Source organism: Chiloscyllium punctatum, chromosome 4 (assembly GCF_047496795.1).
Source record: "Chiloscyllium punctatum isolate Juve2018m chromosome 4, sChiPun1.3, whole genome shotgun sequence".
NCBI classification, from domain to species: Eukaryota; Metazoa; Chordata; class Chondrichthyes; order Orectolobiformes; family Hemiscylliidae; genus Chiloscyllium; species Chiloscyllium punctatum.
Window position 1 is genome coordinate 2452287 of NC_092742.1, and position 14916 is coordinate 2467202.

Below are 14916 nucleotides of genomic sequence, written 5' to 3' on the forward strand. Positions count from 1 at the left end.
ATTCCAAATATTATCCACATTGCGGATGAAACATTTTTTTCTCTAATCCGACTACCTATCACCTGAAACCTGTATATCCCAGTAATTGATCTCTCCACTAGGGGAAGCAAATCATCCCTGTGCAAGCCCCTCATTATTTTGTACAACTTGATTAAATCACATCTCACTCTCCTCTAATTCTAAGCAAAATAACTCTAGCCTACCCAATTTTTCCTCATAGCTGCCATTTTCAAAAGCTGGCAACATTCTTGTAAATTTCCTCTGTATTCTCTCCAGATAAACTATATCCTTCATGTAATGTGGTGAGCAGAACTGTATGCAATACTCCAACCAGTATCTAATATACATCCAGCATTATATCACTGCTCTTATATTCATTGCCTCTCCCGATGAAGGAGAGTAACCCATATACCACCTTTAGCAACCTGAAACTGGGTGGATCTCTTGAGGTCACTTCAGAGGGCAATTGAGAGTCAACCACATTGCTGTTTGTCTAGAGTCACAGCTTGACCAGACCTGGTAAGGACAATAGATTTCCTCCCTTCAAGGACTTGGTGATCCAAATGGGAATATACAACAATCAGAACCTAGAGCTCCATTAGACTGGCTTTTATTTCCTGATTTTACTGGCTTTAGATGTCATCAAGGTGGGATTGGAACCCATGTCTCTATCCATTACCCTGGGCTTTTGGATTGACTATACCACTAATATACCACTACACTGGCATTTCCAGATTGAGACCTACTGGGATTATGTCCAACACTGGCTGCAAATCCAAATACTCCCATGTTTCAGGTTAAGGTCAGAGTCCTCTCATCATTCATCACTAGGTTCAAGGGCTGTGTATGAGCATACTGTATTTCACGTGAAATAAGGCACTGAATAATTGTTCCTGTTGATTAGAAAGCCTTAGAGTCTGAATTTATAGATTTTACAGCTTGGACCGTAAAATTGCTCTAAATTATTCTTTTGATTAATTTTGAGTTTTAAACAAAAATCAATAAAGTGCAAGGAACTGTCATTGAGGCAAAGAGCTATTTGCTCAGAAATGGAAAGGGAAGATTGTGAGGATATCTCACACAGGAAAAATGCTGTCCTCATATTTTCCCTAGTGTGACATGGACCTACTCCTGTGGTATACCAAAGTGAACTAGGAGGAAGAAGTATAATTTACTCACATCAGAAAATATCTTAATAAAAAACTTATAGCCCCTTTAAAATGCGGTTAAGAGCATTCTGCCTTGTATTAAACCCTATACTATCGTTGACAGAACATTTAAGCAAACTCTGCTTCATGTGGACAATTGAGTTTGTGATTCATTCTGGATTGAGTAACTAGCCCCTTATAAATGTTATCATTTAAAATGAATGTGAATTTAATGAACCATTGCATCACTTCCTACCAGCACTCTTCCAGCTGCGTTGTGCGTCTGTAGAAACCAACACAGTAGTACTGTACTCCAGCTACCCGGCATCCGCTGTAAGAATCTGTTTGCTGAGTAAGATGACACTATCATTTTGTACAATATATGGATGTCCCAAATAGGCACTCAGGAGTTTGCAGTATAAATTGTAGTCACATCAATTCAATGAAAATAATGAAGTTACATTTCTTTTACAGGATTCTACGTGTGCCAAATCTCTGGCTATGACAGTGTGTAACAATAGGCTGCAGCACCTACCAATACTGCTTTGCAAGCAGCTGGCAAAAGGTGCACGAAAGGCCAGGACTCGCCCTTGGATTTCCTTCCATCCGTATAGGGAAGCACCTTGTATCCACTCTGTATCTCCTCTGGATTGAACAATCAAGGTGGAGAAATTAGTGGGAAAACATAGGTGCAAGCTACAATCCTATCATTTCACAGCACAGCACACAGATACATCAACATGTCTAAGAGTGCTGCACAATCAATTCTGTTTTCTACATTGAACAGCTAGGGAAAGCTCTTGGAGAAAAGAAAATTGATCACCAAAGCTAAGGACACAAGAGTTTGCCCTGCAGACCCATTCGAAAAATACATAAAATAAATTATCTTTAACAGGCATTCTACTTTTTCTATAAACCGTGGAATACGCAACAGAAGAGCTGAAACTGTAATAAAACATTTACATAGACGTTAATTAAAATAGTTACACATTTCCATGTGTACAGAGCAACCTTGAAACATTATACATACCTTCGACTGACTTGCTATTGCACATATATAATATTCTTAAACATGTACATTTTCAAAAGTCAAAAATATATTTTTGTATTACTTCTAATAATCAGAATACTCTGTTTACAGATAATAATACTGCATACAACATCACATATAGCACCACAATCTGCCAAACACCAGGACTGATGGATATGGGAGGTACTCAAGTTTAAAATCCTTTTCACTCTCAATGCCAGGCATACGCGCACACACCGCACGCAGCCAGGTGGCAAGCACTGCCGAGCTCTTGCTCAAAATGATACCTCGATGTCTTTTGGCAAGAGATTCAAAGCGCTAGGCCAGCATTTACTGTTCATCCCTAACTGCTCAAAGGGCAGTTCAGAGTTAACCACATTGCTGTGGATCTGGAGTTACAGGCAGGTTTCTGACAGATGACAACAGTTTCACAGTCATCATTAGATTCTTAATATTTACAAGATAATGCATGGCTGAGAAAGAGTGTAAAATGGGAGGTTGTTTCCGTTACGTGGGGAGTCTAGGACCTGTGGGCACAGTCTTAAAACTAGAGGGGGTCAATTTAGATGGAAATGAGGAGACATTTCTTCAGCCAGTGAGTGGTGGGCCTGTGGAATTCATTGCCACGGAGCGCAGTGGAGGCTGGGACATTGGGTGTCTTCAAGGCAAAGATTGCTAAATTCTTGATCTCACAAGGAATTAAGGGCTACAGGGAGAGTATGGGTAAGTGGAATTGAAATGCCCATCAGCCATGATTAAATAGCAGAGTGGACTCAATGGGCCGAATGGCCTTGCTTACACTCCTATGCCTTATGGTCTTAATCTCAGATTGTTACTAAATTCAAATTCCACTGTTTGCTGTGGCAGGATTTGAACCCAGGTCCCCAGAGTCTCTGGACTAAAGGTCTAGAGATAATACCACTCAGAAGTGACAGTCTGAGTAGCACATGGCACTGACCAGATTTCAGTGGTAACAACTGGGACTTGCTGGATTGTTTTTCCCTGAACAATTTTGCTTATGAATTTCCTGTTGCAAATCAAAATCAATGGAAGTTGCAAGATCAAAGTAACACTGGGCTCACAAAGTCAGAAAGCATCCACTTCCCATCACCAAAAAAAAGAGAACTAATGTGTTTGGTACGCTGTTTGTAACAGGTGCTAACACCATCACAGTGTGGTTCAGCAATAATTGAAATGACCATACACCAATTAGTACAGGCCAAGTTACAGCCGACAGGAATGGGAACAGGCCATTCAGCCCATGCAGGCTGCGTCACCATTTTAGATTACGGTTAGTCATCTCTTTGCAATCAGTTTCTCACACTATTTTCATATTCCTTAATGTCATTAGTCTTATAAAACCTACCAATTTCTGTTTTGAACTTTATCAATTGATTGAGCTAGCACAGTCCTCTGTGACAGAAATTCCAAAGAATCACTACTTTCTGAGTCATGTTATCTGGAAGATGTCAGGAAGGACAATCAATTGACAATGCAATTGATTGATCAGATCAAAATAGTAATCAGGGTTGGAGTGGAAGTGTGGTGTTCTTCACTGGACCTTAAATAGACAGGTCAGGATGAACTTTACAGTAGACAAAAACTGAGACCTAAAATAACCAGCTAGAGGTTAACATTAACTACAGAGCGAAGAACGATTCCAACATAAGCCCCTGGTGATTATGTGGTAAAGGAATATGGAAAGTACAGAACCATTTATTTGGGATCAGTCACTAGGAAAATCCGCAGAGTGAGTTTCTTTGGGAACCAAAGTACTAGCAGGATAAGGTCTGCTTTGTTAAACACCCCATTCTTGTTCCATTGTATTCAAAGGCAGAAGAACTACACATGAATCCTCATTTATCATTAAAAGATCAGAACTGACTATTGGCTGACCTGCAGTGCATCACAGAGTCCAATTTCACTCTATCAGTACAGGACAGTTATTGATAGCAGAAGTGGCAATGCAGTTGTAGGCTTTTGCCTTTAACCACATGACTTTGTAGTTATTACTAAACAAAATATATTTTCAATGGTTATGACAAGAGGCTTGTCGAAGTCCAGTGCAGCCCAAGCTGGAAAGCTGACAGACCACTGATCCAAACAGAGGGAACTTCACTGAGAATCTGCCAGAACATACAAACTCCTCACTGTGGTCCTTGTCTCAGTTGGCAGTAGTTCTTCCTGTTCTCAACACACCAAGATATATCATTCACCACCAACACTGCATTAATTTATGTTTCTAGTTAGGAGCATGTACTTAATTAGTGTGGTCATGATTTGGGTCTCTAAAATAACATATATATTTGGGCCATGATTCGGAGATGCTGGTGTTGGACTGGGGTGTACAAAGTTAAAAATCACACAACACCAGGTTATAGTCCAACAGGTTTAATTGGAAGCACACTCGCTTTCGGAGCGACGCTCCTTCATCAGGTGATTGTGGAGGGCTCGATCATAACACAGAATTTATAGCAAAAATTTACAGCGTGATGTAACTGAAATTGTACATTGAAGAATTGATTGTCTGTTAAGCCTTTCATCTGTTAGAATACAGTGATAGTTTCACTTCTTTCATGTGTTCTGTATTTATGAAAATTTATGAACACTTGAGGTTTTCACGAGAGTATGTGCCACCCTCAGGGTGAGATCCTTGTAGGTGGATGTAAAGAGTCAAAACATAAAGAATGGTATTATACTTAAAGCAATATGCCAAAACAGATAATCTAGTTATAATCTCATTGTTGTTTTTGAGAGTTTGCTGTGCCCGAATTAGGTGGGATTATTCCAACATTACAACACTGACTACGCTTTGAAACCTACTTCATTGGCTGTGAATTGTTTCCATGGTGGTTACTCACTATTAATGAATGGGTGTTATTTGAGGTCCATGTTGATGAACCTTTCATCGGTTTAATAATAATCTGAAGGAGACTGAAAGACAGTAATAGGCCAGTTTTGATTTATATTGTGTCATGTGGGAGGACACTTCTGGACAATTTCAATCTCATTGAACAATTGCCAGTTTCATAGTGAAATTGCACTGGAACAGCTGTGGCCTTTTCTGATAGACAAGGTCTTTGCTTAAAGCTGGAATGATGTGATAGCAGCCTGCTGTGCTTTTCCAGCACCACTCTGATCTAAACTCTATTTACTTTCAGCCCAGAACCCAGCTGGAGGTTCACCTGATACTTGACAGAATTTCTGAAAATTCTCACTCTTATCCATGACTTTCACCTTCATAAACACCAAAGCCTTTGAACATGGATGACTTCAGGCATTATTCACAGCTACCAGGGTTGGTTGTCAAGGATTGATATTCAAATTGATTTCTTGGAATCAGTCCACTACAACAACTGAGGGAATAGAAACTTGACTGACCAAATTCAAACACAATTCCACAAAAACCACCCAGTTTCCAAAGATAGTGAAATGTAATATTAAAACTCTACTGAAATTTTACAAAATGACTTGTAAAAGAAGAAACAAAGCAATGGCTGAGGCATGATTCTTGATGTGTTAACAATCGAACTGCTGTCAACCGACGATGGAAAAGAAGCGTGTTTCCAGGGCGTGCTAATGTACGCATGTGCTTGAAAGAAAGATGGGACGTCAGGCCTGACAAATCTGTTAGAATTCTTTGAGGACATAACAACCAAGTTAGGCAAAGGAGAGCTATCATGATCTATCTGGATTTCCAGAAGGCCTTTGATAAGGTGCTACACAGGAGGCTGCTAAATAAGATAAGAGCCGAAGGTGTTAGGAGCAAGGTACTGGCACGGATAGAGAACTGGCCGACTGGCAAGAGGCAGACAGTAGGGATAAAAGGATCTTTTTCAGGGTGGCAACCAGTGACTAGTGGAGTACGGCAGGGGTCAGTGTTGTGACCACGACAATTCACATTACTTGTTAACAGATGAAGGTATTGAGGGGATTGTTGCTGAATTTGCAGATGACACAGAGATAACGCGGAGGGACAGTTAGTGTTGAGGAAGCAGGGAAGCTGCAGAAGGACTTGGACATGCAAGGAGAGTGGGTAAAGAAGTGGCAGATGGATTACAGTGTGGGAAAATGTGAGAATATGCACTTTGGTAGCCAGAATAGAGGCATAGACTGTTTTTTAAATGGGGAAAGGCTTTGGAAATCTAAAGCACAAAGGCACTTGAGAGTCCTAGTTCAGGATTCTCTTCAGCTTAACATGCAGGTTCAGTTGGCTGTGAGAAAGATAATGTCATGTGAGCATTCATTTCAAAAGAGCTAGAATACAAGAGAGCAAGATGTACAATTAAGCAGTATAAAGCTCTGGTCAGACTGCATTTGGAATATTTGGAGCAGTTTTGGACCCCATATCTAAGGAAGAATATGCTGACATTGGGGAGTGTCCAGAAGGGGTTTACAAGAATGATCCTGAAGTTGAAGGGTTTGTCATATGAGGAGTGGTTGAGGACTCTGGATATGTACTAGATGGAGTTAATAAGGATGAGGGGTGATCTGATTGAAGCTTACAGAATAGAACATAGAACATAGAACATAGAACAATACAGCGCAGTACAGGCCCTTCGGCCCTTGATGTTGCGCCGATCAAAGCCCACCTAACCTGCACTAACCCACTATCCTCCATATACCTATCCAATGCCCGCTTAAATACCCATAAAGAGGGAGAGTCCACTACTGCTTCTGGCAGGGCATTCCATGAACTTACGACTCGCTGAGTGAAGAACCTACCCCTAACATCAGTCCTATATCTACCCCCCCTTAATTTAAAGCTATGCCCCCTTGAATACTGAGAGGTCTGGATAGAGTGGACATGGAGAAGACAGTTACACTAATAGGAACAACTAGGACTGAAGGGTATAGTCTCAGAGTGAAGGGATGATGCTTTAGAACTGAGATAAGGAAGAATTTCTTCAGCCAGAGGGTGATACCTCTGTGGAACTCATTGCTTCAGAGGACTGTGAAGGCCAAGTCACTGAGTGTATTTAAGACAGAAATAGATAGGTTCTTGATTAGTTAGGGGACCAAGGATTACAGGGAGAAGGCAAGAGAATGCGATTGAAAAACATATCAGTCATGGTTAAATGGCAGAGCAGACTCAATGGGCTGAATGGCCTAATGGCACTAATGTATCTTCTGGTCGTATGGTCTTTCCTTGTTTGGGACGTGTGCTTCACTGACAAGACCAGCAGGTATTGCCCAGCCTTCGAACTGTCCAGCACACCAGTTACATTCATGAAGGAGCAGCCGTTTTCCCCATGTCGGCAGTTTACCACTGCAACAGTTTCAGTAAGTGATAGGAAGTCTCAGAAAACTGATCCCATTCAAGATTGATTTTGCATATTGAGGAACACTATTTTAAAATGAAGAATGACATTGTGTAACAACAATCAAATATAAAATCTGCAAAAAAATTCCATTTATGCAATAAGCAACTCATATTTGAGAGTCAGGTACTCTTCAGGATAGTATCATAGTTCAATGCTGAATGGGCAGAAAATCCCATGTCAGGACCCAGTTGGGACCTGGGTTTTCTGTTAGTTTTTATTTCTCCATCCCCTACTATCTCAAATTCAAACATTTCTGTTTATATTGTGTATGACGGGGTATCATTTCCAAGACAGAACTACAAGCAGTTTATGCCAATAATCTTCATGTAGTCTTTATTGTATTCTAAATCATTGCTTCAATGAAAGGGAGCTCACACTCTGGAGTTTATGATCAACTCATTTCCCTCGCTATTTTCCCAATCCAAAGGCACTCAGTTCACTAGGCAGCACCCTCCACTGACAGAAGTGACCAGACTGTAGGATGAGTGAGCCTCAGGACCCTGCTTCACAGCCACTTGAATGCCTGCACTGGATATTTGGCATATGAGGTTGAAAAATACTCTTTAATTATAGTTACGATTCCTCCTGGCATTGAGCCACTATCTGAGTAAGAAAAAGCCCATGAGAGGACAGGGTACATACTGGGTAATGTGTCAGCACCATCTTGTTCAGAAGCGTTGAAACTGCATAATAGGAACCTGTGTTAATTCCTGTGGAGAAAAAAAAAAATGAAAAGAGTTTTCTCCGCACTTTGTTAAAATTAAATAACTCTCTTCTTGGCTAGTCAGAACTTAACAACTAATCCAGGAGCTCAAGCACAATGTTTTAGGGTAAGGGATAGCAGACTTCGAACAGATGCCTCGGTTTCCTCAGAGTGCTCTGGTTTCCTCCCACAGTCCCAAGGTGTGCATTGGCCAGGGGAAATGCAGGGTTATGGGGACAGGGTCGAGGGGTTTCTGGTGGGATGCTCTTTGGAGGGTCAGTGTATACTTGATAGGCAGAATGGCCACCTTCTACACTGTAGGGATTGTCTGATTGTATGAAAAATGAGGAGAAATTACTTCTCTCAAAACGTGCGCATACCTGGACTTTCTTAAACAGGTGGGGGATAGTCAAATTCAACTCAAAAATAAAAAAATTGGAATTAATATCTAGTCTATTGTTGTCAATAGTTGTAAAAATCCGCCTGGTTCACCCAGTTTGGCCTCACATGACTCCAGAATCTCAGAAACATGCTTACTCTGATCTGTCCTCCAAAATAGCCTGAAGAGCTACAGACTTCAAGAACACCTAGGGATGGGCAGGAACTGCTGTTATTGTCAGTGAGCACACTTCCCAAACAAAGAAAGAAATGAACCGACCACTGCACTCCAGTTATGAAAGTAGAGTGAAGAAATTGGGACTGATCATCTTGATACCTTCTGAAGTGAATCAAATTGGCTGGAGACTGGTATCTTTGAGGATGAGAACAATGGGGGGAGACCAAGGTGGATCAGCCACTCGGCACTTATGGCTGAAGATTGCTACAAATACTTCAGCCTTGACTTTTGCACAGATGTGCTGGGCTCTTCCATCATTGAGGATGGAGATATTTATGGAATCTCCTCTAGTGAGTTGTTTAATTGTTCACCACCTTTTACGACTGGACTGCAGAGCTTAGATATGATCTACCGGTTGTGTGATCACTTAGCTCTATCTATCACTTGCTGTCTATGTTGTTTGGCACATGATAACAAGAAACGATTGGAGGTGTTGGATACTGCAAAGGCTATGGGCCCTGACAATATTCTGGCAATAGTACTGGAGACTTGTGCACCAGATCTTTCCACTCCCCAAGCCAAGTTGTTCCAGTTCAGTGACAACATTGGCATCTCCCAGTGTGGAAAATTGTCCAAGTACATCCCTATACAGAAAAGGCAGGACAAATCCAACCTGGCCAATTACTGCCCAATCAGTCTACTCTCTATCATCAGTAAAGTGATGGAAGGTGTCACCAACAGTGCTATCAAGCAGTACCTGCTCAGCAATAACCTGTTCAGTGACGTCCAGTGTGGGTTCCACCAGGGTCACTCAGCTCCTGACCTCATTACAGCCTTGATTCAAAAATAGACAAAACAGCTGATTTCCAGAGGGAGTGACAGGTCTCCACATTGAGGCTGCATTTGATTGAGTGTGGCATCAAGGAGTTCTGGGCAAACTGGAAGCAATGAATTTGACCATCACGTTTGACATTCAATCGCATTATCTTCACTGAATCAGCCACTAACAATATCCTGGGTGTTCCTATTGAGCAGAAAATGAACCGGATTAGTGTATGTGGCTACAAGAAGGTTGGAGATGCATTAATCAGGCAAGGAGTATTCCATCACACTCCTGCCCTGTGCCTTGTAGATCATGAACAGCCACAGTTCTTTCAGCAATTTTTCCCTTGAAGATCATGGACAGATTTTGGGGAGTCACGTGTTGACACACTTGCTGCAAGATTCGAAACTTCTGACCTAATCTTGTAGATGGCGGTGGTTAGATTGTCTCTTATTGATGATGGGCATAGCCTGGCATTTGTGTGGCATGAATGTTACTTGCCAATTGTCAGTCCAAGCCTGGATATTGTTCAAATCTTGCAGCATTTGAACATGGACTGCTTCAGTATCTGAGGAGTCATGAATGGTGCTGACCATTATGCAATCATCAGCGAACATCCCCATTTCTGACCTTATGATGGAGGGAAGGTCATTGATGAAGCAGCTGAAGATGGTTGGCCTAGGACACTACTTTGAGGAACTCCTGCAGAGATGTCCTGGAATTGAGATGACTTGACTTCCAACAACTTCAACCATCTTCTTATGTGCTAGGTATGACTCTAACCAGCAGAGAGTTTATTGCTGACTCTCATTGACTCCAGTTTTGCTAAGGCCCCCTTGATGCCACATTCAGTCAAATGAGACAGTTCAAAAGTTTAAGTTATGAAGAAAGATGAAAGAGTTCAGGAATCAGAAGCTGAAAGGTTATGCCTTAACCTACACATTTACCTGAAACACAAAAAGAGAGCTGGAGTTTCAAAGCTAGCTAATTACCATTGCCACCTAGATATTAGGCTCATAAGATTAATCTTGTAATGGTCAAAGAATCATAAGAATGCAGCATGGAAACAGACTTTTCGGTCCAACCAGATCACGCCAGTCCCAAACTAAACTATTCCCACTTGTCTGCTCCTGGCCTATATCCCTCCAAGACCAGAGTGGTGCTGGAAATGCACAGAGGCCAGGCAGCATCTGAGAAGCAGGAAAATCGACGTTTCAGGCAGAAGCCCTTCATCAGGAATGAGGAATGATGAAGGGCTCCTGCCCGAAACATCAATTTTCCTGCTCCTCGGATGTTGCCTGACCTGCTGTGCATTTCCAGCACCACACTCTTGACTCTCCAGTATCTGCAGCCCTTATTTTCACCATACCCTCCAAACCTTTCCTATTCATGTAGTTATCCAAAAGTCTTTTAAGTATTGTAACTATACCTGCATCCACCACTTCCTCTGGCAGTTCATTCCACACACAAACCACTCTGTGCAAAATAGTTGCCCCCCCAGGTCCGCTTTTAAGACTTTCTCCTCCTACCTTAAAATTATGCCCATTAATTTTAAACTCCCCCAACCTAGGAAAAGACTATTGCTATTCACTTATCAATGCCTCTATGATTTTATAAATCTCTATAAGGTCACCCCTCAACATTCTATGCTGCAGTGAAAAAAAAATCTCAGCCTATCTTCATAACTAAAACTCTCCATTCCTAGCAAAAGCCAGGTAAATCGGTTCTGAACCCTCTCCAATTTAATAGTATCTTTCCTACAGCAGGGCAACCAGAACTGCACACAATTCTTCTGAAGAGTCCTCACCAACATCTCACACAACCTCAACATGTCATTCCAACTCCTATACTTCAAGGTCTGAGCAATGAAGGAAAGTGTGCTAAACACCTTTTTAATCTTTTGACGTTTGATGCAAATTTCAAAGAATTATTTACCTTAGGTCTCTCTGCTCTACAACACAACCCAGGACCATATCATTGAGGCCTGCCTTTGTTTATTTTACCAAAATGCAATGCCTCACATTTATCCAAATTAAACTCTATCTGCCACTTCTCAGCCTAATGACCCAATTGATTGAGGTCTCAGTGTAACTTTAGATAACCTTCTTCACTGTCCACTATATCATCAATGTTGGAGTCATCCACAAAATTACTAACCATGCCTCCTACATTTTCATTCAAATCATTTATATAAATAACAAACAAAAGTGGACCAAGCACCAATCTCTGTGGAACACTACTGCTCTCAGGCCTCCAGTCTGAAAAACAACCCTCCACCACCACCCTGTCTCCTACTGGCAAGTCAATTTTATATCCAGTTGTCAAGCTCACCATGAATCCCATGTGATCTAATTTTACTAATTAGTCTATCATGCGGAACCTTCTCAAAGGTCTACAGCTCTGCCTTCATCAATCTTTTTAGTTACTTCCTAAAAAAACTCAATCAAGTTTGTGAGATACAATTTGCACAAAACTATGCTGACTACTTATAATCAGTCCTTGCCTGTCTAAATGCATCTAAATTCTTCCTTTCAGAATCACCTCCAACAACTTAGTGATGTGAGGTTCACAGGTCTATAGCTCCCAGGCTTCTCCTTACAGGCTTTCTTAAATAAAGGCACAACATAAGCCACCCTCAGTCCTCCTTGACCTTACCCATAGTTATACATGACACAAATATTTCTGCAAGGGGCCCAGCAATTTCTCCCCTACCTTTCTACAACGTCCTGGGATACACTTGATCAGGTCCCGGATTTTATCCACTTTTATGTTTTCTAAGACTTCCAGCACATTCTCTTCTGTAATTTGAACTGTTTTCAAAACATCAATATTTATTTCCCCAAGTCCTCTTGTCTCCATTCCTTTCTCCACAATACAAACTTATGTGAAATATTCATGTAGTATATCTCCCATCATCTGAGGGTCAACACAAAGATGACTGCATAGATCTTTAAGGGACCCTATTCTCTCTCTAGTTGCTCTTAATGTACTTGTAGAATCTATTTGAATTATCCATAACCTTATCTGCCAAGGCTATCTCATATCCCCTCTTTGCCCTCCTGATTTCCCTCTTAAGAATATCCATACGGTTTTTACACTGTTCAAGATATTAACTTGATCCCAGTTGTCCATATCTAATTATATGATTTTTTAAAAATTCACAACCAGTGTGACAATGCTGCTCCTTTAACAAGGTTATGCTGTCCTTGGCTTTGTTTTCAGAGTGGTTGTAAAAGCAGTGATTCTGAAAGGTCTAGGTTTGAAGAGTTTTTGGACCAATTTGGCATCAGCTAACAGATACTGCCTCAGGCGAAAGACTTTCAAATTTTAAAACAGGCACTTGTACAATGAAAGGGGAGTGACCAGTTCTCCCAGCTCAGCTTTTCTCTGGGTTGGTTTGGTTTTAGCAAGCAGAGTTTGAAGCTTCTGGACCCAAAGAAGCAGGTCCATGCTGATCCTACCTCTCTCTGACATCTCTCCTGGAAGGCCTTGTGTTTAATTTTACCTTTTTTGCCAAGAGGTGTTTATGGGGATTGCTGCAAATATTTGGAACAGCACCATTAAGTTGGGATAATCTGTTAGGTTTTCAGATAGTTTGTTATCCTGTATTCTGTGCTCTTTTGTGTTTCATTCTTTAATCTTGTAAATAAATTCTGTTTTGTTTAAAACTAAGTGGTTTAACCAGCTGCATCCTTCCTGGAATATCCACATTACACCTGCTTAAAATAACTCGCAAAGTTAGGGTCTGGGCTACTTTCTTGAAATGTTTGGAGGGGGTCTGGCTTAGTCCATAACCACAGAATTCCAATATTTTAATATCCATTGTTCCGTACTCTTACCCGCCTTACTCTTTACTCTAACAAGAACATACTATCTCTGAACTCTTATTATCACACTTCTGAAGATGCCTCACTTGTCAGATGTCTATTTACCTCTGTACAGTGTATTCCAATCAATGTTTGAAAGTTGTTGACTCATACCATTAAAATTTGCCTTACTCCAATTAAATACTTTAACTTTTATGGAAGGCGTAACTTTTTCCATGACTATTTTAAAACTAATAGAATTAGAATCAGTCGACCCACTTGAAAACCATTGGGATAATAGTTATAAGCTTTCCTAAAATATCACTGCAAATAACAGACAGCTTAGCTTACTATGGTCTAAGTAGTTCAATTCCAAAATCCCTCTGGTTGTTGTGTCAGAATAGATTTCAGTTTGGAGGTTGGCAGTCATAGAGATGTACTGCATGGAAGCAGAGCCTTTGGTCCAACTCATCCATGCCGACCAGATATCCTAAATGAATCTAGTCCCATTTGTCAGCACTTGGCCCATTTCCCTCTAAACCCTTCCTATTCATATACCCATCCAGATGCCTTGTAAATGTTGTAATTGTATCAGTCTCCAACACTTCCTTTGGCAGCTCATTCCATACACGCACCACCCTCTGTGTGAAAACGTTGTCTTAGGTCCCTTTTAAATCTTTTCCCTCTGGCCCTAAACCAATACCCTCTAGTTCTGGATACCTCAACCCCAGGGAAAAGACCTTGTCTATTTACCCTATCCATGTCCCTTTTATTAACCACTACGGTCACCCCTCAGCCCCCAACACTCCAGTGAAAACAACCCCAGTCTATTCAGCCTCTCCTTACAGCTTAAATCCTCATAAGAACATAAAAACTACGAGCAGGAGTACGCCATCTGCCCTTTGAGCCTGCCCCGCCATTCAATAAGATTATGGCTGACCTTTTTGTAGATTCAGCTCCACTTACCCGTGATCTCAACATATATCCTTTAAATCCTTTATTGTTCAAAAAAAGTCTATCTTAGCTTTAAAAATGTTTACTGAAGTAGCGTCAATGACTTCACTGGGCAGGGAATTTCATAGATTTACAACCCTGGCAAACATCCTTGTAAATCTTTTCTGAACCCTTTCAAGTTTCACAACAGCCTTCCTATAGGAAGGTGATCAGAATTGCACACAATATTCCAAAAGTGGCCTAACCAATTTACTGTACAGCCACAACATGACCTCCAAACTCCTATACTAAATGCTCTGATCAATAAAGGGAAGCATACTAAACACCTTCTTCATTATCCTATCTGCCTGCAACTTTATGTTCAAGGAGCTATGACCTTGCACTCCAAGGTCTCTTTGTTCACCAAAACTCCCCAGGACCTTACCATTAAGTATATAAGTCCTGCCCTGAATTGCCTTTCCAAAATTCAGCACTTCACATTCATTTAAATTAAACTCCATCTGCTACTCCTCAGCGCAATGGCCCATCTGACCAAAATCCCGTTGTATTCTGAGGTTGTGTTCATCAAAGTG

General features: G+C 41.0%; 1 protein-coding gene across 3 annotated transcripts in view; it reads right to left on the reverse strand.

The window, feature by feature from the left end:
* Positions 1–14916, reverse strand: part of flvcr2a (FLVCR choline and putative heme transporter 2a) — a 163136-nt gene that overhangs the window by 95689 nt on the left and 52531 nt on the right. For all 3 annotated transcript variants that reach the window (XM_072567961.1, XM_072567959.1, XM_072567960.1), the window contains one exon: positions 8145–8212. In XM_072567961.1, coding sequence (XP_072424062.1) covers positions 8145–8212 — 68 coding nt within the window. The remainder of the gene's footprint in view (positions 1–8144; positions 8213–14916) is intronic.